General features: G+C 46.4%; 1 protein-coding gene across 1 annotated transcript in view; it reads right to left on the bottom strand.

The window, feature by feature from the left end:
* NCAPH (non-SMC condensin I complex subunit H) overlaps nt 1-25009 on the bottom strand; it is a 742114-nt gene that overhangs the window by 618432 nt on the left and 98673 nt on the right. Inside the window, exon 3 of the mRNA XM_069619088.1 lies at nt 24283-24373. Within this exon, the coding sequence (XP_069475189.1) occupies nt 24283-24373 (91 nt within the window). The remainder of the gene's footprint in view (nt 1-24282; nt 24374-25009) is intronic.

The raw sequence follows: 25009 nt of genomic DNA on the forward strand, positions 1-25009 counted from the left end.
GTTGCACCAAGGGAAACAGAACAGAGAAGGGGAGGGGGGGGGGGGGGGTGGGATGGAGCTGTGTACAGTACGCTACCGGGCCCACTTTGGGCAATAATAATTGTGCGTGGGGTGCTCTTACCGTGTGTTTGGGAATAGAAAACATCTATGTGGATGTTGAGCTCTGGCTCGATAGCGCGTGTTTAACAACCTGTAGGGGACATAGGGTGACAGGCTTGCAATGTTAGGTCCAGGTCATTGTAGAACCTTTCAGTTTCTGGCAATAGGTGGTTGCATGATGGACGGTGAGGGCCTGTGGCCAGGTGGATGTGGTGGTTAAGTGGGGTTAGTGGAACTGGGAGTAGCCGAACGTCACATTCAGCGTTTGCGGTAAGTGGCAGCCGGTCGCGTGTGGGCCTGTGTTGTAGCATAGGGCATGGATTGAGTCACTTGTGACAATGTTCTAGCCATTTCTCGTGCGATTGTTTTTTGCCGGGTGAATGTGTGCACACCCTGGCAGGGTTATTCGTGGATAAAGCTTCACAATAGTGTGGTGGCTGGTGCAGCGAATCCCACAGATGCATATATTGACCTACTCAAATACACACAAGGATGTTAAAGTGCAAAATATAATTTGCAAAAAAAATGAAGTGGAGACCAGCAAGAACTGAGAAACCACCAATCAGCAAATTGAGTATCGAGAATTTAGCCCATACACACCTCCTTTTCAACTTGGAAAACAGAGGGGACACAGACATCCATTACAAACAGGGCATCATACAAGACCTGGATATCAAGGAACAAAGCATGAGCATGCCAGAACTCAAAAATAAATCAAAATTCACACCCAAATTACAAGGGGGGGCAACGTTATCGATATATTTCACAAGGCTGTCACACTTAAACTGCAAAGATTAGAAGACAACACAAGACAAACCAAGAAGAGATCCCAGAAGAACCTCAATGCTGCTAAACTACAAGCATTGAACGGATTAAAAAAAACACAAGTATAATCATAAAGCTGACAAAGGTGGCAATATAGTCATTTTAGATAGGGACGACTACATCAAGATGGCCACCACGTATTTGGAAACATCAGGTTGTTACAAAACAATGGCGTCCAACCCCACTGCCACAATTGTGACGCAAGCCAAATACTTGATAAACAAATGGTACAGACATGGACTCCGGACCGATGACAAACACATTGAGGACAGACCAACCCCTGCATGCCTACTATCTACTTTCTGCCTAAAGTGCACAAAAATGTCATACTCATTCCAGAGGGAAGACCAATACTAAGTGGCATTGGCTGGGTGACTGAACCCATCCCGAAAATACATCAATATTATTGTAAACGCAGAGGTGCCAAATATCCAGACATACCTCAGGGACACAATGTACACGCTACAAGACAGAGTGAAAATCTGGATATTTACACATTAGATGTGAGGGCCCTGTACACCTACATCGACCATAGACTAGCTCTCAAAGCCATTGACTACAACTATGCCAAGGCATCAGCATCTTTTTACTAACACCTTGAGATGACCAAGGAACTTTTGGAAAGTTCCCTCACCAATAATGTCTCTGTTCAACGGCACATAGTATCACCAAATAGGAGGCATTGCAATGGGAGCAACATATGCACCAGCAGGGGCCAGCCTGTTTATGAATGACTTTGAACAGTGTGAGAAAGGCACAGTATCAAGTGAGACACAGACTCAAAAGCAACAGTTTAAAAACCTTTATTGAAAAGCTTTGTTGGGGTAGTGTAATACTCAACTGGCCCCAATTCTTAAGTGGCTTCTTCCCTCAACTGATATTTCTAAGGGCCGTCATGTCCATAAGTCGAAAACCAAAATCCATCTGTGTCACAACCTAGGCTTGCCCTCACTCAGACAAAATGTGTGTTGGGGTTTTCTAAGAAAAAATGGTGGCTCAAAAAAAAAAAAGCCATGCAAACCAAGCATGGTTTCAGGTAGCCTTACCATCAGGTGTAGTTCTAACAGTTTAAAAATAGTTCCAACTCAAAAGGGTTGCCTTAAGATCCTTCCACGTAGGGCTCTTGCAGCAAGTCAATAATGTTCCCAATGTCTCTGGGTCTCTTGGGCCTCCCTTCCCCAAGCTTCGATCCTTCCAGTTCCAAACAAAAAGACAGTTTCTGTTTAGGCCTCTCAGAGTTTGCTCCCCAAGTCTAGGCCTCTCTTGCAACGTTCAAAATGTCTGTTGGCCTCGCAGGGTTCCCTTCTCTAGGCTTAGGCCCCTCTGGTTTCAAACATAAGTTCACCTTGTCAGCATGCACCTTTCACACAGTCCTTTCATAGGGCAGGGTCAGACTTTCAGGCTTTTGCTCCTCCCCTGCACGACCACTGACTTCTGACCCCTTGCATTACACTTTGCATCTTTCTTCTGGCTCCTTTTCCCTCTGGTGCCTTTTCATCTCTGCTCTCTCTTTCACCTTTCTTTCCTCTCTGCTGTGCACACTAACACCTCCCTTTCCCCTTTATTAGGACTCTTGCTTTGCCGTACCCCTGGCACACTCTTCTCACTTGACCGTGCACCCTTGCACCTTCCTTTTTCTGCTTTGGGGTCGCTCGCACCTGCTGTACTGCTTTGGGGTCGCTCACACACCCTTTGCTTTCCGCTCCCTTTATACTCACTCTTCGTCTTCCTCCATCGCGCCACCAGCGCACGGTTTCTCTGGATTTTCTCGCTTTCTTTCCGATTAATGTGCTGCTTGCAACTTTCATCCCTTTTGCTCCAGCCACCCGCACGCTACCAGGTTTCTCCCTGTCTTTCTTTGCGAAACTCACCTGGTGGCAGAGCGCTGGCAAGCCAGTCCCTGGTATCTGTAGGTTGAGGTCAGGGTCTTACCATCTGTCCCTCAAGACACCCATGGGACCAGCACATGCCCCAGAGTGACGATCACTGGCCTGGACATAGCCAGCAGCTGACAGCACGCCTCACTCCGGCTCCCTGGAGACACTGCTCCCTCGCCATGCTGCAACCCTTCTGACACACCGGGTCAGCATCTTGCCGTCCCGCTCTCCTCCGGATCTTCCAGGCTTCTCTTGCTGCAGCCTCCTGTTCCCTGGCTTCCACGTTCTAACCAGCAACCCCAGCTCACTCAACTTTAGCAGAACCACACCTTGTATACCCAAACAGTCAAGTGGAGTCAGGTGTGCATGGTTAAGATGAAATGCCTGACTGCATTAGTGGGACAGTCTAGAGGTGAAATGTAAGCCTTTTCCTGCCAACCAATGTTATTCCCATCGGTAATCCTTACTACTCAATCGTCTCTTCTTCGTCCCAGTACATGTTGGAAATGGGGAGGGTGAGATGGAACTGATTGGACATATCCCATAAAAAGCAGAGGGAGAGGTTATTCATGTATAATGGTAAACGGGGGAATACCATGTCACGCCTTAAGGCATTCTCCTCCCAATCCCCCCCCCCCCCCCCCGTGACCCTGCACGCTGGTGGTCCTCCCTTGCTGGTCCACCCAAAGGGTCGTGATCCAAAAGAGATGGCCCTTCCCTGGCCACCTGAATGGAGGATCCCAGGGAGGAGAATACGTCACAAGTTCATTTGCCTTTGCCAACCCAGATTTCAACTGTCACATCTACAAAAGTTACTGGTACATTGACAACGTACTGATGATCTGGTCTGTCACACAATATCAGCTTTCTAACTTCAAAGAATGACTGAACACCAACTCACTTGGGATCCAAATGACCGGGAATCACAGCTATGACACCATCGACTTTCTGGGTATCAGAATCACAAATGACCCGCAGGGACTGGAGGATGTATGGGAGGATTGGTTCATGAGACCCCCCCCCCCCTGCACACCCACTCCCGGTGAAGTCTATGGCTCGTCAAGGGTTCCCCCTGCCACCAGGGCCCAGATGGTGGGTGGGCCACTGGCTGAAGACATTGACCAAACCTGCTGAATTTAGCTAGGCCCTGGAAATCATTTTGTGTCACAAAGATGGCCCGAGCCCTGTGCACCCCAGCACGGGCACCACACTTGGAGAGTTTCACTTATCCCCGAGGCCGCAGCTCTCTGGCAGATCCGCTGAGCGCCCGTTCCCACGAACGGAAGGACATGAGCTAGTGCTAACCTCCATGAAGATGGCAGAATATGTGGTTATATAACATTCGGGTTAACATACCCACATCCCCGTAGCTATGCACAAATAGTAGAAGTGTCCCGGGGTTTTTCATGTTTTATGTTTCACTAAGAAAACTACACCCCAAGGTCCCATACCATAATGGAACTAATGCTGCTAGAGTGCAAGGGAAGACAAATGCAACCCTATTGGGAGCTCACGTAAGGGGTGCATGAAAATGCACCATATGTATGTCCAAGCTCACCATGTGCCACTGCCGTCAGTCTTATTGGCGGGTTGTTCCTGCGCGCTTCACCAACCTTACTAGTACCTCACTTACCGCACATGTATAAACATGTAACAAAATGATTGTAGGTGTTCAATACTTAGCGTATAAGTAACGTGGTCAAAATAGCCATGTGAAAGGCACTAACGATGTCAAAAACGTGAGCTTTGAAAAGACTCAATGAGTATTGTATATTATGTGTATGCCTCTTTCACCTAAATCTGCAACACACGAAAATACCTTTGTGAGCACATGCAAGGCCATTCCCCCTTCCTCCCATTGAAGCCTGCCAGACGAAAAAGCAGAGGCCTGTGCCGCGCTGCTCCATTTCGGCTGGAGCCGCTTCAAGCATTCACATTCCCCCGCAGCACCCAAGGCCACGGCCTGCCACCTGAATTATTTACAACCCAGCAGTAAACCCTGGCCTTAAAACACAGATCCAAAGGCGCCCTTTCTTAGGCTCCACAACCCACATGCTCATCTTAGGTTAATGGCCCCTGTAAAATTAGGACACCCAATATTATAGCAACACTACAGGAACACATCCATAATGACTTCTAACGAGACATAACGCGGACAGCCTGTCCCATGCCCTGAGACCCAACCTCGCGACCTATGATACCCGGTCAACAGGACGATGGTAACCATGTATTGATGTATCGCCAAAAGACCCCACTCTAGGCGCATTCCTCCTGTGTTGCATTAACCTTTAGAATAACCTATTGGAAGATTTACCGGAGAAGATAATATTGCAATGTTGAATGACTGCAGTGTGCGTGGCCCTAGGGCAGAAAGTCAGGAAAGACGTTCATCACCGACACTGGTCGCGGCTGGCACAACAACACCGCCCAGATGAGCCCAGCTGACCTGCCCGGCCCATCCCAACCCACGAGGGTAACCAGTGACGTCCACCAACCACGGCAAACCACATCGCAGCAGCACCTATAGTCGTCGCCACCCAATCCCCACGAACTTGTGCACCCTATAGCATGTAGGTTCTTATGACGCTTTTTGTAAATATATACGCCTGTCTTTGCTATTGTCAGACAGAGCGCTCTCGGAGTTTGCAGAGTTCTTTGCATGCCCTATTCTGATTGATAAACTCCCATTTAAGCTCACCCGCACTTTGTCCTGGCCTTATTCCCATCCTGGGAGAGTTCATTATGGTCTCTCATTGTGGGGAGGATCGTGCTATCTGGGGGACGCTCGCCTTCAGCTCACATACAAGAACATACAGAAAACCAACAGAGGTAAACTCTGTCCTTTTCACCACAAGCTGTCACAGAAAGTCTGTCATACAGAACATCCCCAAAAGGAAAGTCTTTCAAGCCAGAAGAAAAAGCAGCAATGACCTTGCATACCAGTCAGCGTGCAGCCTGCTAAAAGAAAAATTCAAACTGAGGATACCTGAATAAAATAGTAGACACTGCAATGCGAACAGCCACAGGTATTACCAGGGACGCACCCCTAACCCCGAAAGTGACCAACAAACAAAAAGGGACACAATAAGCTATGTAGCCAATATAGCTAAGACAGCTACAAGCTCCAGACAATCAAAAGCATTGGCATCTAATAGCCATTGACGAAGCCATCCATAAAATGGATCACACCGAGCCCACAATTTTTTTTTTTTTTTTTTTAAAAAGGCACCAACCCTAAGAACCATCCTAAGCACATACATGACACCAATTTCAGACACCCATCAAAACTGGCTAACTTCTACAAAATCAGTGGGGTTCCACAAATGTGACACCTGTTTGATGTGTCCATACGCACAAAATGTGAAGCTAGTCAACTTCAACGACAACCAGTGCCACAGGATAGAACTATTCAACTACAAGTCCAAATATGTTGTGTATATTATCTGTGTTTGCAAGTTAATTTACATCAGGAGGACTATCCTGGAACAAAATATAAGAATCCATGAACATCTCAGCGTTTTAAGCTCCCAGGATGCAAAATAGCCACTGGCTGCTCATTGGAAAGACAAGCAACAACTAGAAAACAAAAGAGACATCTAATTCATCGGCCTGGAAACAGTCAGTCAAATGTGACACAAGGAAAGCACAAGCTACGACTGCAACAAAGAGGCCACATTAATATGCAAATACAAATGCGTTAGTAATGGCTTGAATACCGAACATGAACTCAATGTTTCCTTGTGAACGACTTACCAGTTGGATCCTAGTACCACTCTCCAAGGCTCAGCGAGCTCCTGAATCATGCACAATAGAACATTATGTCTACACATTAGTAGAGGTTGGGACCCCAACACACAAGCTATTTCTACCAATCCTGGGCTTTCACCCTCCCTTCATCGTTGCATAAACAAGCCAATGGCTGTTTTGATATATTTCATATGCAGAACCCCGTGCCCATCACTCGCACTTCCAACACACACCATGACATCCCCGGGGGTAAGCTATAAACGAACTAGACTACCTCCTCAGACAGTCCTCTCACTGGAATCCCACCACATGTCAGCATGCATCCTAGCACATCTGGCCTACACCATCTTCTCCCAGGAAGAATATCAATGTGGCCGCCGTAAGGGCCCATTTTTTCACATGATTAACCCTGCTTGGATTACTCCAGCAGCATTGCTGCTCAATGACCCTGCTCATTACCATTCCACAGCCACACTTGGACTCGCAGGTGGTCAAGCGGTCATCTATAATTGCTTACCCCAACCTGGTGCTACACTACATCGCAACCACACACCTAGCAGCATTAGTCCTCAGTGTATTCATGCACGACTCATCTTGATCCCCAAGCCAGATTAATGCTAGTTGTTGGGAGAGGTGGTCTTTTACCGCCCCTCTCCCCTACCATTCCCACACTAACGGAATTTGCTGCATGCGGGAGGGGGACGTCTGTACTAATTCCCCTCTAATTAGTATCAAAAAGGTAATCACGTAGGCAAGTATTTTTGAAAAAACTCAAGACTCCATTTTGTGAAACACAAATCGCCATCTTTTACTAGGCCCAAAAATTAGATCTAAAAGCCTGTCTCTACCTCTGCCCAGCGCCTCACACTGCCAGCCCAGGCCTCCTCCGCCTCCCGTCAGCTCTGCACAAGCCCGGTTCTCACGGAAGTCCAGCCATTCATTGTTGCAACTATTAGTGCTGTTCTGAGTAGAGAGGAGCTCATTGTACTGTGTGAGACCGGAGCAGGCCTCAACCTGGGAAACCATCCATCTCCACTAACCTGCCTGTGCTCCCTTGACCCCTGCCCCGCCAAGCCATAACCCACCGGGCTCAAGCCCCTCTTCTATTTCATACAGATACACATACACATCTGACCCCTCAGAGTGACTAAATGAGGATACCCACCATAGCCCTAATCCCATGCACCAATATGCATCCTCTATAGAAACAAATATCCACTTGTATCATGAGGCACCAGGTAGATCATAACACATTAGAGGGGCACCTGGGTCTGAGGAACAGTGTTATGGGTGCCTGGGGTGCAGAGGGTAGAATGCCCATATACTGGTCAGTGAACTCTGACAGTACCCGCATTCATGCCAAACTTTCATGCGTGTTATTTGTCTCATATCCTCAGATGATGTTATTGCAGTCTAGACAGTAAGGGAATGTATCACTTTGCCAACCTGACCTTCACTCCATGGGGATGAGCCCAGCTGACCCACGTGCTGCGAGAGTGACACTCAAGCAACAGCCAATCCAATGTGGTCATCACCCAAAGATGTACACTGTACTAGTGTGTCTCACCAATTATAATGCAGAATTGTGTACATAGAGTGACGTCACTAGTGACACGACTGTCTTATAACTTGCTGCACATGTAATGTTTGTCAGAGCGCTCTTGGGGCAGCAGAGTTCTCTGCGTGCACAATTTGATATAAACCTTTGTTTTACTTGCAAACCATCTCCTGGTCTCATTCCCTAGCGGGGTGTGTCCATTTGTTTTTTTGGTTATCGTGTTGGGGAATGGGTACTTGCGGCAACATCCAGTGCTTTTCCCCCGAAGGGCCGACCCCCAACTACGGCTGACCAGTACCCAAACAAAATGTGTACACAGCGATGCAGGTTTTGTGGGTCGCGGCTTTGCAAATACCCAACTGCTCGCCATAGCCGGGTGGGGCCACGACAGGGAGGGGGCCCCCCACTTGTGGATAGACCGCAAACTGAGGCTCTTGGAAGACCACGGGCACATGACTATTGATTGCAAGGGGAATTAAAGGAGGGAAACTGGGAAGCTGTGGAGCAGATTAAAGGCAGATTAAAGTGTTGGACCTAATGTGAATGAATAGAGTGATGGTTGAGCGATGGTTGAAAACAAAGCGCTTTTTCTTTCCGATCTTTAGGTTTTTATAAAAGAGTAAGGTGATAAAATATGAGGAGATACGGGAACCTAGCTCCGAAAGGGGGTGGAAGGCAGCACCACGTAGCACTGTACCGACAAGTGCTGGAAATAAGTGAGGCAAAGAAAAAAAGTAGGAGCCTTGCATATTTAGTAGATTTGGTAAATAGTAGTGGTTTCTATTCTTAGCGGTCTATAACTTTCTTGTAGAGAGGCCCAGGTGGGGCATAGGTGATGTGAATGCCGAGTGTGAAAGCAGGGGAAGTAGGCTATTATGAGAAGGGGTCCACAGTGTAAGGGAACATTTTGGAGTTTGTTCTTTGTTTGGTGTTGTCAGTATATTTGTTGGTTTGTTGTGTCAAAACGTTCAATGGTTTGTGTTTTTTCTTTTTTTAAATGCGTCTGTCATGACAAATGCACAAGCAGTGTTTTGACGTGTAAAATTGAAAACTGATTCATATATCAAAAGGTTAAAAACTTAAGGTAATAGTGGGACGAGGCAGGAGAAAAAGACAGCATGGCGGTGGATACGCCACTCTCATATTTGTAAGCACCTCCCGTTGTACAGTGATTGAATAAAAAAAGTACTATTGGCAGTGGATGACAGAAATTAAAGAGGAAGGGTCACCTCCGGTCTGGCCGGAAGAGGGGTCCTTTGATAAAGTGGTAAAAGAACATATAGCAACTTACTAAATGGCTAAATATAAGGGAAAACAGCTTCAAAATAGACGGGAAGTGTTACATTTGTGGAGGATGTTTGAGGAAACGCCCCCTACAAATAAAAAGGAAGCAGAGACCCCAGAAGGGTCAAACAATGAGGTAGGAGGGAAGGGCAGGGAGAGCGAGGAACCAAAGAAACTATACCCACTGTTTACAAGGCCTGCTGAGGGGTATGTCGACCCAGTATAGGTGCCAGGGGCAAGTGCACCAGTCAACACACTAACCCCTCCATACATTCAATTAAACACAACTCCTACCCCTGTAGGGCCGACCACTTGAGATTTAGAAATGGTATTGACATCCACCCAGGTAGAAGAACAAGTTACTTACCAACTGTAACGTTCTTTCGATTGGATGTTCCTCCCACGTATTCCTCATATGATATTCGTATCCAATATCATAAGATAATACTGAGGAGGACACAATCCATTCGAATTGGCCCGATTATGAACACTGTGAAACAAAGCTCCCACTACCCGTGGGAGGGCAACCTCGTTACAGCTCCCGTTAAAGAGCTCCTCCGCATTGTCAGAAGACGAGTGGAAATCCAGGGATTTCCTTTTCCGAATAGACAGCACCCCCATTCAAACAGTTCGGCTGGAACGAGAAGGTGAGGTAGAAAGCATGGGATATGATACAGTATCTTCAGAGCTGGAAGAGGAATGTTGGAGTGACTTTGATGAGTCAGACGACGAGCCGGTAGGTGGGATACAGTAAATCCAGCGGGCAACTCCACAAGTAACAGAATTTGAAGAAGGATGGGGGTGGGGAAGGCTACGAAGCAGGTTGGGAAGGATAGCATAGGTAAAAAAGAAAGGAGTAAAGGTAAGCAAGGGGAAAGTGAGATCCATACTACAAATGCCCCTCATCCACAAAGGTGCAGGACAACCTTGCTATGTGCCTTGGGCACTGATGGACAAAAATGATCTCCCAAGGCCCTCCCACCACTCTCGTGAGGCGCAGGGAAATGGATATATGCATTTGAAAAAAACACAGCAGCGGTCCCATTAGCAATTGGAGACATTAAAAGTCTTCTGCTATCGGCAGTACGTGATCAAGCATGCTCAGTGTGAGTGAAGGCGGGGTTCCCGGGAGTGACCATGGGGAACAACATGCATGATGGGCATCCTTTAATATCGTAAGGGCAGAAGTATGGGATGCACTGCAGAGGACCTTCCCAGACACCCCAAATTTACACACTAATGCAATGCACTATAAGGGACGAGGAAGATGTGGCGCAGTGCATTCTTTGGGTGCAGGAGATGTGGCAGGTGAAGACAGGCACGCCTTGGGACCAATCCACCTCCCTATTCTATTTAATTAAGAGAGGCCTCTCAAAAGAAGTGCAGAAGGCCCTTGATAAAATAGCTGGGATAGAAGCCAATGGGTGGCCAGAAATACAAAGTATCATAGTACACCACTGCAGGCGGATCAAAGAAAGAAGGCCGAGGAGGATCAAAGAAAGAAAAAGAAATAGCTCAGAGGAGATTAGCAGATGAAGCAAAACTTGTGCAGAGCAAGTTAGTGAAAGTCGCGGCAGTAACCACAGTTCTGCCCGCAGAATGGCAGGGGAGAAGATGGGGAAAGGGTCAGTAGTGCTACAGGGTAGGGTGGCAGCTACATGGGCAGACAATGGTCAGGGACAATTGGGTGGAGAACAACGGGACACCAATGGCAAGGAAGACCTGCAAGAGGGAGAGGTGGGTACCGAGGACAACAGGGAGGGGGATATGGAGGACAGGAAACCGGCTGGGGCGGACTTGAACCATGTTGGTCAAGCAGGTGATGGGCCATTTTGCAAGGGAATGTTGCGTCCAACCTGTGGCCAATTACCAAAATAATCAGAGATACAGTAATGAACAACAGTACGGTCACCCACACCCGGGTAGCCCGTATGGTTTGCCCATCGGCAGTCGGGAACAAAAGCAGCCCGACAGCAGACCCATACCAGGACACTATACATTCGGACACCCACCAGACTGCATGTAGTCCCACCCCACCAGTCAGAACCAAGTGATGCATATGCAGGCAAACCCATTTGTCACCACTGCCAACTGTGCACCAGCACCTTATCAAGGAACATGAACATGTGTATTGGGCCACAACGTTTTCTCATGCCCCAATACAAACACTCACTCAGACTAGGACAGCCCACAGAGAGCACTTGCGTGTCCCGTCATATCGACTACCTTACGCCCAGACGAGGAACCACTGGTGGGGGCAGAGATAGGGAACAAGCAGTTCATCTTTATGGTGGACTCGGGGGCGGAGAAATCATGTCTATGTGAAGGCAATTTTCCGCTATCTGGCATAAATCGCGAGACGCAAGGGTTCTCTGGGTCGGTGGTCACGGTTTCTTACACAGAAGATTTGTATGTTAGGATAAGGTTGGGGGGGCGGGGGGGGAAGAGACAGACAGTGCGAGCACCTCTCCTTTATCATGAGAACTCACCCGTAAATCTGCTGGGACGAGAATTGCTCAGTAGGCTTAACATGACCAATGCATTTATTGACACAGTAATAGTATGCTCCGCCCCTGGCATGTGCTCCATCCGAGCAATGTTATTAATACAGATAATAGCTAACAAGACCGCTATCAGAGGCACAGACATGTTTATTCATAGCATAAAAGTGCTAGCAAGAGGGATGCCATTATCAAACGAAAAGAGTGGAGAGTACCCTCAGATTCTGTTCCGCCAAGCAGCAACCCCCGAGATAATGCCTGGTACTATTTGGTCTCTCAATTGCAAGGGGTACAGTTTTCGGCAAAATGTAATGTGGCGATCGGCCTGGACACGCATGGATGCAAATGGCGGACAGTCCTGTGTATTGACCCAAATGTACCATTACATGAATTAACTGATGAAGAGCTGTTCACTGACAATGCCACTGATGGGGAGATAATAATGCAAATATGCATGCTATGTGACATAACGATACTAGACGAGTGACAAATCCCCTCATGGCCACAGGGCGCATTACAATTTTTGCTTTTAATCACGAGGCACGATTTTGCCTCCCTTTCGTTATCATGCTCGGGCGATAAGTCTATAGATCTTCCAGGGTTCTTGTATCTATTCACCTCACAAGGCGTCCTCTGGCTAACTATTGACATACCAATTTGTCACTTAATACAACTACCAGATCCCCCCCCCCCTCATGGGTCTCAACCACCAGAGCTAACAAGTCACATATTTATCAGGGACGTCGGCTCCAAGACTAAAAAATGCCCACCAAAGATGGCGACATGCATAAAAAGATCACCAAAACCACTTATCTGTTTGCAGCAGCACGTCAGGCAAGTCGGCTGTAGCCCCATGCAGCGCTTAGCCAATCAACATGCACTTGCTTTCCCCTTGAGGCAATGCACCCTCAAACGCTCAAGCCGCTGCAGAGACATTCTCACTGCATCCTGCCCCCATATATACAAGGCGCATAGCAACAGTCTTAACATGGTCTTTTTCTTGATCATTACAAATATAACTGCATTTTGCAGTAATGAATCTAATTACAGCTGGCCTCTATTACTCCCAACGCCTATTCCAGCAATAACGGGATACAGACACTGCGTCCACACCAAGGTCCCGGCGGCTAATTTCTCACAATGCCGCCTGTATTTGCTCACTGGCCACCCCCTCCATCAACTGCACCATAGAAGCGGGCACGATTTAACTAGATAGGCACACATCAATCTAGCGAACACGCACAGCTTCACTCCTGGAAACTCCATCCTTGGATCTATATGCTACAATCCTCTGCACAATTAAGATTAGGCCTTTCTCCTTCCCAGACCACTAATGTATCAAGTAATGTCAGGGATATGGACACTAAATCCCATGATAGGCGCACCAGCGGCCACATTATCATGCTGTTAAAGAACACAAGCTATTAATCTCGAGCTCAACATCCACATAGATGTTTTCTGTTACCCAACACATGGTAAGAGCTCCCCACGCACATTTTCTGTGGCCACCAACACAGCACGCTACCATAACGAACACAACTACCTCTTTTTTCCTGTTCGGTTTCCCTTTGTGCAACTCATTGGTACAGGATATGCACCTAAAACTGCTTACTTGATGCCTTTACATACAACCATGTAATTCACTTGAACTTCTCACCTATTGGTACATAAGGCGCTATATAAATGCAAAGTAATATAACATTTGTTCAACATATACCGATGTATACTGTTCTTTAATTGGTCACCATGTATACTATTGCGTTGGTATTAATATTGATGCAATGCTGTAATGATTCCATAACGCCACCACAATGACGTATCATGTACATATATCACATTCTAAACCAACAGGACACTAATCACTGTTGGTTTCTCCGAAAAACTTACCATGGGCTTCACTGCTCTGGTGTTTGCAAACTATTTGCATACAATTGCATAATATCTGTACAAATGCCATAGCATTGAAAAAGACCCAGGAGGGTCGAAACAGATGTGTCGACTGAACGGTGTAATAAAATCACCATGATACGAAGACTCCACTGAAATTCTTTCAGAAATTGATAACACTATCCATTAAATAGCTTTATTGGCCCAGCGCCTGTGCGATCTAGAATCTTACCTAATTCGGTCTGAACTACACAAGGGTTTGGTAGCATGGCGAGTAGTCAGGTCTAGTCGAAGGAGGGAGGAGGGCTATATATGGGAGTTACAAAAAAACCTCAAAGCATACACATAGTCCACAAAAACAGTGATATACTTTGAAGTTGCATAAACATTGTTAATTATATAAACTTAAGGCACACGGTTGTAATTTTCACACCAAGTAAGTACTATAACACAGTAAAACAAGAGAACACCAACTGCAATAATTTTAGAATAGTAAGCCACAGCTGTCACTTTAGAACAGCTCTTTCAGTGACAAATCACACAGTAAAACCGTCTGAAACATATACAAACTTTTCCAAACCCTTTTAACTTTTAGTAACTTTGTTCCACCCCACCCACCCCGTCTTAAAGAGTCCACTCTACCTTAAGAGGTTCACAATGTTCAGAGGGGACACAGCCACCCGTGACCAGGGGCAGAGCAGGAAAGGCGGGAAAACAGTACAAGGTTCAGTGTGGCAGAGTCCAATCTCGGATCTCTTCTTGGTTTGCAGGTAGATAGTAGATAGGTTTCACATGTCAGTGAAACCAGGATGTTTCCTTGAAGGATTACCCAAGGACCAATGTCCTAAGGCAGTATAGAGTATAATGGGTTGTCCACCCCAATGTAACTATGGGTACCTGGAGGAGTGGGAGATAAAAGCCATCTGCAGCCGCCAGTATAAAGCAAGCAGACGCCAGGTAAGTTGAATCAGGAGCAGGGCAGTACCTTCAAGTGAAGAAGCAGTTGCTGCAGACATTTCCAGCGGTGAGGTGACCGCATACCCAGTCACAGGTTGCTCGAAAGGGACTTCAGTGGATCTGGCAACAGCTCTCGTGCAAACAGGCGCCCAGCAAAGAATCTTTGCGGTTCTGGCTTTTTGGCACCTTTTTCAGGCTTGGATGAAGGGCAGTTGTTGCAGCAGTAGAATTCTCCATTTCTCGTCTCTCGTCTATGGTAAGGGGACTTTGGGGCGCTGCCTCGAGTTACTGCAGGATTGGAAAGATTCCCACAAAGTTCCAGGCAAAATCGAGCTTCGGTAGGCCATGCAGCACAGGACTCAGGATATTGGTGAATTGCAGGCTGTGGAGGTAACAGCTCTTCAAGGGATGGCGCAAATTGTATTTCGTCTTGGGACTGGTTAGGCCCACCAGTCCATGGGAGGAAGTAGTCTTCTTCGGATCATACCGGTCACTTGGAAGTAGAGGTCGGCAACTTCCTTCGTCCTCCTCTTCGGATACTTCGGTTCCAGTGGTCGACTCTCAGTTTCAGCTCCAGGACCTCTTAATTTATCCAGAACACCGGAAGAGTGCACCAATCGTGTCCTATGCACCATTCAAACTTGTAAATGGCTGTCCAATGGGGCCAGCCAGCGTCCCAGTCTGAACTGGTTTCACTCTCACACATTGCAGGACAAAGGGCAGGGGAGTGAGAAACCTGAAGGAGTCTCAGTCGCTAGTCCCCGGGGATCTGTCTTCGCTATTGGATCCAGTTCCTGGGGGTGGACCAGTGCAGAAGGATCACCTGGATGAGGGGTCTTCGGGAGTGAAAGTGGGACACCGAAGGGTGAGACGCGGTACCCCCTTCCTCATGAACCCTTTTCCCCATCCTACCCCGTAGGATATCTAGAAACTCAACCCCCTGGGCTTCACTTTGACAAACACTTTTTTCACAGACCGATTAGCATGAAAGACAATGGACTAACACCAGAGTCGTATACCCTACATGTCCCAACACAAGGGTCAGGCAGAGTGAGGCAATGAACACACCTGACTTCCCTTCCCTCATAGGGATAAAAGGCGAAGCACAAAAGCACACTGAGCATGGCCAAACACATGAGGAAGCAGCTATTTCAGGACGGCAGTTGAAACGGAGGAGAAACCTGGAAGGATGACGAGGCGGGAAATGCTCTTGCTCTTTTGAACCCAGACCCTCCGAGAAGGGAAACCAAGACTGAGAAACGCAGCTGGCGAATGTTGCCAAGGATGTCAGCGGTGCATGGGGCCCTCCCGCACCGATAGCCAGGGTAGGGAGAAGCGGTTGCATTTGTAGTACCGTCCATGGCTCCAGAGGCAAGAGACGCCAACAGAGGTCGGCACAGCCAGTGAGTCGGAAAGAGGTACTAGACAGGACTCTGTTGGGCTCAAGTTTGCGAAGAGCAACATTGTATGAAGAAAGAAGACTAAAGTGCACAGGTCTTGTGAGTAAAATTGGCAGAGTTATAGTGCTCCGGCATCACATGGGCACTCATTTGAAGGACTAACTGGTGCCCAGCTCCTGAACTAGGAGAATGTGTGGGGATCGAAATGGTCCTGCAGCGGGTTATGTTGAATCCTGTGCATAGTGGAAAGTCTTTGGTGGTTGTAGAAACTACAACTACCAAGAGGACTTAAGGGGAGGCCGGCGTGAGGTGTCAAAGTGGTCATACAAGGGTCAAGCCAAACCCCCGTGTACAGTTGTAGAGGAGGTTCCAGACATGACCTGCACCCCTGCCCCTCAGTTCGATCTGCCAGGAAGGTACCCGCCAAGGGGCGTGACGTATGAAGAGCAAATGAACCAACAGAGAGCCGCACTGGGACTCTACCCAGTATACATTAGGAGATCAGTGCCTGTTGAAGTGCCCATAACAAGACAACCCTGGGCAGCGCGGTACCCTATCAGGCAGCCATACCAGCCGCTGATACGAAATGAGGAATACCTTCATGCGGTCCACGAAGAGACCCCAAAAGCCTTAATGGAAGGCCAGTAGAAATGACATAAGTGCCTAAACAGACTCGCAAATGAACAAAAGTGGCTATCGAAGACAAGCCCGCCAGTGCGAGTAGCCACGAAAATAAATGTAAGAGACACAGAAGAGAATGATAAAACTTAAGGAAATGGTGCTGCGAGACAAAATGGAAGCAACCGTCCTGTTAAACGTGTGTAAACCGGCTTGAAACGCAAGATGCTAAGAAACCGATACTGCTTGCAATGCTTAGTAGAATAATAGAAGCCGCATGGACAGACTATATATCTACCTCAAGAAGCACATTATACAAGTGCAACTCCATTTTGTAAAAGCAGAAATGTACCCAGGCAGCCAGAGGCCTGACAGGCCAAGTTTTCGAAACCCAGCCAAAGGCAAGAGAAGGAGCGGAATCGAAACAGAGCTGCTCAGGAAATCGAGGTCAACCAAAGAAGGGGAGGAGAGCATCAACTCGCGAAAATCCGGCTCCGGAGCATACCAGCTCGCCCGTGAAGGTCAAGATAAGAGAGACAGGCAGGTGGCAGAGCCGAAGCAGAATTAAATGCAATAAAAGCTGGAAACTGAAGCAGTTTAATGGTGAACAGACACGTGACCAGCCAGGCGCGAAGAAGTACCACCGCCTGATGTCATCCAGAACCCGAGCATGCCATAACTACTCCTGATAAGAGACTACAGTTCCGAGGCCATACCCAGCCAACTAATTGACACATAGCCCCAAGATACTGATTGATGGAAGGGAGGCTGGGTGAAACTTGGGACACCAGGCACCTGGGTTTCCATTCTGCATAGTGCTAATTAAAATGGGGATTTATGTCTAGGGTTGTAACCCGCCCAATCACAATAGACCAAGTAATCTAGGGATCTATAACCAGTAGAACCAATGAGACGTCATACTTGTAGTGACGTCAATCACAAATGGTGTGGAGGGTTGGGCATAGACGCCCACCCGATAAGAGTTATCCAATCTGCATGCTCCGTTACCGTATACAGATATAGCACCTATACTTAAGTTACCTTTCCGAACCAATTATATTGCATGATGATTTTTGTAAAGTTAGTCAATGATGACGAGTTTTATGCATAAAAGTGGCTGTTCAACCGAAGTTCGAGGAAGTCGGGGCGAGAGACGTGATCGCAATGCTGCCGATTTCCATTTGTTTCCCTGTTTGATGCACTTGCCATTAAACTGACTTTCCTTTGCCAACTTACTGAGTCCTCATTATTGAGCTGTGCTGAAGTATATGAATACTGCACCCCCTGTCCTCACATGGTGCAGCTATCTTGCCTTACAAGCTCAGGAGGGCAAGTACTGACCTATGGGCCCGTCAGTAACTTCCTCCCCTCTCTGAACACAGTCGAAAGTCTTTGGCACGTAGTGGAAGCAAAGAACTGTGTAAATGGGGCAAGTGTGAATCAGACCGAGGGAAACTTGCAAATTAGGGTAAAACCGTAGCCCATGCAAATTCATTGTGATAGAACTCTGCAAAGCCTGACTGGGGCTTAATGGAAAGCCTGACTAGGGGCGAAGACCGGACTTAGGTAAGGGAAGAACCTAAGGGGTCTATAAGAACTTTCTTTTGGGAACTATGTTAAAAAGGCAATGTGAACCCGACTGAAGGATACCAGGAGAAAACCAAGGGAAGTGAATCCTGCATTATGAGAGAACCAAGTAAACTGGGTATTTTGGCAAATGTGAACCCAGCTGAGGGATTGCCTACGAATTAGGATGAGCAGTAATACACATGTTAACATTGTGATGACAAGTGTGAACCCGACTGAGGGATATCCACAGTGAGTGGTGGTTCTGAGCCCGACTGAGGGGGATCCAAGGGTGAAGAGTAATCACTGATGTGAAGATACTTTTGTTTTGTTGTTAATAGCAAATCAGGCCCTCTGAAGCAAGAGACTATGCATGAAAGACTAGGACAGAGAAGGTCCCGATATTGAGAAAAGGAACTGTAACCTCATGGCGGAGAAGACCAGGAGTGTGCTGTACTCTCTTGAGCACATTGTCCCGTGCTAAAAACGTGGGGAAGGGAGACCCCGGCCATAACATCCTGACTTCATCATTTTGTGAACACTTTTTCTTGTGAACATTATCCCACACTCTTTTGTAGCATAGCCGCAAGGATTGGCAAGGTTTTGTTTTTATATAGACCCTGTTTGTTTGAACAGACTCTACTAGGACTGTATTTGATGGTCTTAGCTTGCTCCCATCTTAGATTTAGATTAGGCGTTTATCTCACCCATTTTTGCAGCTTAAACACACACCCTTGAGCTGTAATCCCTTATGTCCGTCTTACTCCAATACCATGCCTTCCTTACAGGAATTTTTGACGACCTCCCCCACTTCAGGCCCTGACAGTCACTCAAACAAGCACTGCAAGCTTTCCAAGTGAAGTCCAATGAAGACAAAAGGACAGGAAGAACCAACCCAACATAGCATGGTAGAAGAAGGCAACAGTAAGGACAAATCATTGAGTTGTGGGCGTAGGAAAGTAAGACCATAATTTCGGCTAAACTGTGTGCCTTGCGACTTTTACTGCAGCTCTGAAGACAGTCTGACAAAAGTCCATCAAATGGTGCTTAGTAGGTACATTGCCACCAGCCTGAAAATATGGACTTGGTCACAGTAACCAAAGAGTTCTGGACAGTTGAGAAAGGTGATAAAGAAAATACAGATCGGATTTAAAAAATACCCCCCCACCCCCCGAACTCGGTAACTGAGTTAACGAAGGGAAAACAAACAATGGAGGAGAAGCTGATACATCTCTACTTTCCTTCCTAAAAAAACTCAAAAAACTGTCCTATTCAACTAACTCCGTCTCATGTTCTACTGCTGCTCAATGTATATCTGAAAAAGTTTATATCGCCCAATTTAACCGTACGGAAATGAACTGTATGTAACTAAGTATAAGCAACACTAACTAGCGCCACAATGTCCTTGGCCTGCTGTGCGCCCAACAAATGCTAATAAATAAAATAAGCTCTAGGAGCTTCCAACGGCACGGCACTGAGGGTTTTGTTATGCAACATTACTTGGCATTTATGTAGCGCTCTTATAGATCACTGGTATGACCTCAAAACGCTGGTAGGTTGAACGCCCTCGGGAACCGCAGTTCAGGTCAGTAGAGAGAGAAGGTGTCATAGGGTACACCAGGTATGTGGGCAGCCGATGTAATTGTCAGATGGTAGCTGCATCCTAGCATTAGGTGTGGTGTTGAAGATACCAGGTGAATGCGTTTGCAGTCTGGTGGGTGGACTTCCAGACCGAGTTTGGCTGCGTTAGGCCTGACGGACGCTTATGTGAGCAGCTAGGCCAGAAGGTCATGGGAAAGCTGCGTTTTATTATTTGGGTGATGAGGCATTCATGGGTTAGTGTTCGTATGCGAACAGCTAGGCCGAATTTATCAGGGGTATAGCTGTTCTAGTTTTGTGATGGCGCACAGTAGAGAGTAGGCGTAGTGATGTAATATGATGGTTCATCTAGTGCCCAACACCAGGCACGTGCACAGGATGGTAGGGAACGCATCGACATACTGACACACAGGGACCGTGGGTCGGTCTTACAGTGACAGGAGGGGGCATACAGATATATAGCAACAAAATGGGGGACAAGAAAGCAGAGGACAGAGGCACATATGGTGACAAGAGGGTTGGGTAATTCATTGGGATACATGGTGACATCACAGGAACAGGATGGCAGTGATCACTGACAGTGACAGGGGTCTGGGCTTACAGCAAAAGGATGGGACATGGGGCTACACAACAACTGCATGGGGACAAGAAAGCAGGGTACACAGACACGTGCAAGGTGGGCACATACAGGGATCATCCATTCCATTGATGAATCAATTTCATCATCCATTCATTCATTCAGGCATTCCATTTCGTCCTTCCCATATACATAGATTCCGTTCCATCCGTTCCGTGTGCTTTAGAGGCGTTTATATTAGAGGAAAGCATGACGCCAAAAAGACATAGCACAAAGGGGGGGCCGGACGGGGAGGGATGAAAAAGGTTCCCATGATCAGAGTAAAAGTTGAAAAAAGGTTCCCACTCAGTGAAAATCCAAAAGTTCAGAAAAAGGTGCGGAGGAACTCACAGGTTGATAGATTTTCATACAAAAGGGAATCTACTCTAACAATATTAAATGAAGTGAAAGAATCTTTATTGGAACATTCACACTCCTAATCGAGATAAAGCAGTAATCAGGCATGAAGTGATCGAGAATCATTATGGGGTACTCAAAACTCGTCCTAGTCAACCTAACAGAAGAAATGAATCCCAAACCTCAGAAGATTCAGCATAAAAAACAATCAGACCAAGAAGGCCGAACTAAAGAAGGGAGCCATCTTAAGAAAGGAAACCTTGAAGAGAATTTGAAAAGAGTAACAGAGTGAAACCCAAAAGAGAACAGTAATAGTGAGGTAAGATATCCAGACGGGAAATCCCTAAACATCGGATAACGTTAACTTGGAAGAACAGAAGGATAAATACCAATGAGAAACCAAGAGAAGAACAAAAGAGAAAAGGAAATGTGACAAACCTAGAAGATACGTCACTATTTTAGGGCACAGCCGCAAAATAAGTGGACAAGAGCTGTTCAACATATTTCCACTTTTAAATTGTGCTTTAACTGGGACGAAGAAGCAGTGCATGGATGCAGGTGAACAACAGCAGCATTCTAGTCTAAATGGGACCAGCTCTCATTCGGGGGGAGGGAGGAGGGGGATCAGGCTGTCCTGATTGGACAGCCAAATGCCCCTTTCTGTAACCTGCTGAGGAAGATTGCAGAGGAGCAATTGCTGGAACTGCATAAAAGGTGAGGCTTCTGGAGTGCAAAGCAAGTCAACCACTGGAAGCTGAAGTAACCGAAGACTACCAGAGATCTGCTGACCCTTTGCAACACCGTGAAGCGACCACTGCTGTCCTGACAGTTTTCCGTGTAACAGAGGAACTCTGAAAAGGACGACTAGCCCTTTGACTGGTGGGACTAACTAGTCCAAGATGAACTTTAAAATCAAATGAAGCCATCTCCGGAGGTCCTGTGAGTTTCCAGAGCTGAGAAACCCCAATACCTGGAGACCTGCTATCCAGAGTGCATCGTCTAGGAAAGGCTGAACTTGTCAAATCTTTACTGAGCCCTCAAGGACACTCCAGAGATCTGATCCAGCTCGCCCAGAACACCTCGGCAGAGTGTGGGACTGAAGTGAATAAGATCGACTGGGTGAATCGCGTCCTTTGTTGGTGCAGCAGAAAAGGCACCAAAACCACAGAGTGAACCAAGAAGTTGGTAGAAGCCGTGCCACAGGTACTCCTTCGAGCCTGCTGCTGAGAGATCCCGTCCATTGTCATCAGACCAAGAAATCCAGAGGTCGGGTCCAGCACTGCCACAGAGGAGAATCCAGCCACCACATTGTCTTCAAACCCAAGGTACTGTGGGGAAAAAGGTATTGCTTACCTTGATCCATGAAGTTGCTCCAGAGCTTTGGGAGTGCACACAGAGGTGCCCAGGGTACTCGCCGCTTACCTCAGGCCAAAGCCACTGCTCGAGTCACCCTTATCTAGTCCTTAACAGGGTCTGTTAACTTATTGCATATTTAAAGTCTAGAAGAAATCCACAGGAACCCTTCGTGTCCTACTGCCTGCCAAGACTTTGAGCCCTTTGAACTGCTAGTGTTGCGTTTTTGGATTCAAAATGCTTGTGCGAAGAACTCCTCTCTAGAACCTTGCTAGCCTCACACTAACCAAGCATTTGTCTCCCTTAATGTCACTTGCTTATAAGTGTGTGCAAAGTAAATATCTCACCGTATGTCTAAGAGTCGCGATTGCGCGTAATTACTGATAATACGATAGCCTTGCCTTTTCACTCTCCCAACGTTACAACAAATGTAACTGTGAATGATCACAAACTAAGAAGTGTCCTTTGAAGTGTATTCCAAAGTGTTCTAGTGTAAAACGTATGAAATATTTAAAGGTGATTCTGGTGTAAATATAAATATATAATTTTATATAAATAAGTGTAATGTTTCTTTGATGGTGCATATCTAACTGGGTTCAGTGTACTTACCTACAGCTCATATCTTTCTCTTAAATTAAGCCCGACTGCTCTGCCACTCTACCAAGGTTCCAGCAGTACTACATACTGAGGCTAACAGTTGGGGGATCTACAAACCACTGGGATAGTTTACTGAAGTCTTACTACCGAGTGGGACTTTAGGAAAACTCCCCTAACAAACAAAATCAGATTACAACCTCTGCTATCAAGAAAGGACTAATCACATGCCGGATGAAGATGTTGAGCCCAGACCACATTCCAGCTTCACACTTTGCTCCTTTCTCATTAACTCCCAACTGCTAAAATCTTCAACACTACGCACGTTTCCCCCCATCAGATGGCGCACAAGGTCTACCATACTAAACAGACTTCAACCTCGTCCGCAGGCCATGACCATCCCCACCTAACCCATTGCCGCTCACAAATCTGCGGCTCTTCTTCTGGATAAGCCGCCCCAGAATATTGCCCCATCCACCCTGCTTCCAGCAAACACAGAACTCCTACAAGCACACAAGTAACCGGTGCTCAAAACCAGCAGTCATCCACGCCACAGCTTTTCTGCATCTGCCTCCATCTGTATCCCACCAACAGCCCCTCACCAGCCATTTCACCAACATCATTGGCAGAAGGGAGCTCTATGAGAACACTTTCCGTATCTATTGGCTTTACGAATGCTTATTATAGCCACATGGCAGACAATTCAATAGGTTTGGTTTTAGCTAAAAGATTTTTTAAACTGAACAGAAACATTCTCTCCTGTGACTGATGTCCTTCCACAGAAGGAAAGAGAAGTACAATATGAAAATTAATCTTTAATAATTCAAGGTTTCCAGAAGCCAAAACAATGACTCACTCAGAGAAATATGGAGAGGATGAAAGGAAAACCAGTTGTACCTATATGTTGCACAAGAGTCCAAAAGGTCTAAAAGTCTGAAACACTGAAAAGGCCGGATATGAGCTAAACCGCCCTGAAATCTCAACCTTGTATTAGGATTCATAGGCAGAAAACTGAGGCAGAAAACTACCACTGGCCAGTAGTAGTATTCTAAGAAATGCATTGTGCCAGTATAAACTTGGAGAACTCCTCTTAGGTGGTCATTATGGACTTGACTTTTGCACCTTCAAGTATGGCCCATTAGTACCTACCCAGATTATTGTACTGTGGACACCTACAAATGTAGCTGAATAAACAGCAGGAACAATGTAAAGTACATGACATGGCATGGGCTGCCAATTAACTTCAATAAGTAGCATTGAACTCATGTACTTTTACATTACTCAAGAATTAGTGCTCACCAACTCATCTCCAAGTCTCAACAACTAACTCAATCTACCCCCCTCCCCCACACACACCCCAGAGTAGCAACCATGTCAATTCAAATTTGGAGCAGAAATTTATGATTTGTCGATAGTGAGTGACACCAGCTGCCCTTCAACTCACATTTTCAGTTGAAAGCTTAATGCAGGTCGAGTAATGATCAGTGATCTGCGTATTGCTCAGCTTCGGGATCAATGTCGGGGTTTCCACTTTTCTAAAGAAAAAAGTAAGAAAAGAAATTGTTGGTGAAGTCATGGACATGGTTAACCCCTCCTGAAGACCTTATAACACACAAGTTATTGATGGCTTGTCATACGACAAATCCCCTTTAATGTAAAAAACAGAAACCCCTTCCTTTATGTCACTCAAAATTCCATTTATAGAGCAGGGACTCTGAAACACTTGCTGTGGGAGTGCAATCCCTGCTCTTTAGGTTTAGGGAGAATGTGTGAGCAGTTTTCAACAGAGTGCCTGTGTGATCCCTTGAATATTTCTTTTTATTTTGGGTGACTATGAACTTGTGGAGGGCTTGACTGTTGCACAGAAGAAATGGCTGTTTAGATGCTCGTTGATGGCTAAGGATGATTCTAAGACTTTGGATGTCAAGTATTTCCCCAAAAGAGATTACTTAGTTTCATGAGATGTTTAAACTGCTGGAGATGGAATGAGTGATATATAATTGTCGCAAGAAAAATAAATGGTCAGAATATCTAGAGCAGGTTTTTAGATTTACACTATTTCTGGTTTTGGGGGAAGGGGGTTTAACTGTCCGTTTTGTTGCAAATGTTATAAATCTGTGGAAATAAAAACTTTAAAATAAAAATGAAATACATACAGTTCCATTTATACC

The sequence above is a fragment of the Ambystoma mexicanum genome, chromosome 10 (genome assembly GCF_040938575.1).
Source record: "Ambystoma mexicanum isolate Mex_15411 chromosome 10, UKY_AmexF1_1, whole genome shotgun sequence".
Lineage (NCBI taxonomy): Eukaryota > Metazoa > Chordata > Amphibia > Caudata > Ambystomatidae > Ambystoma > Ambystoma mexicanum.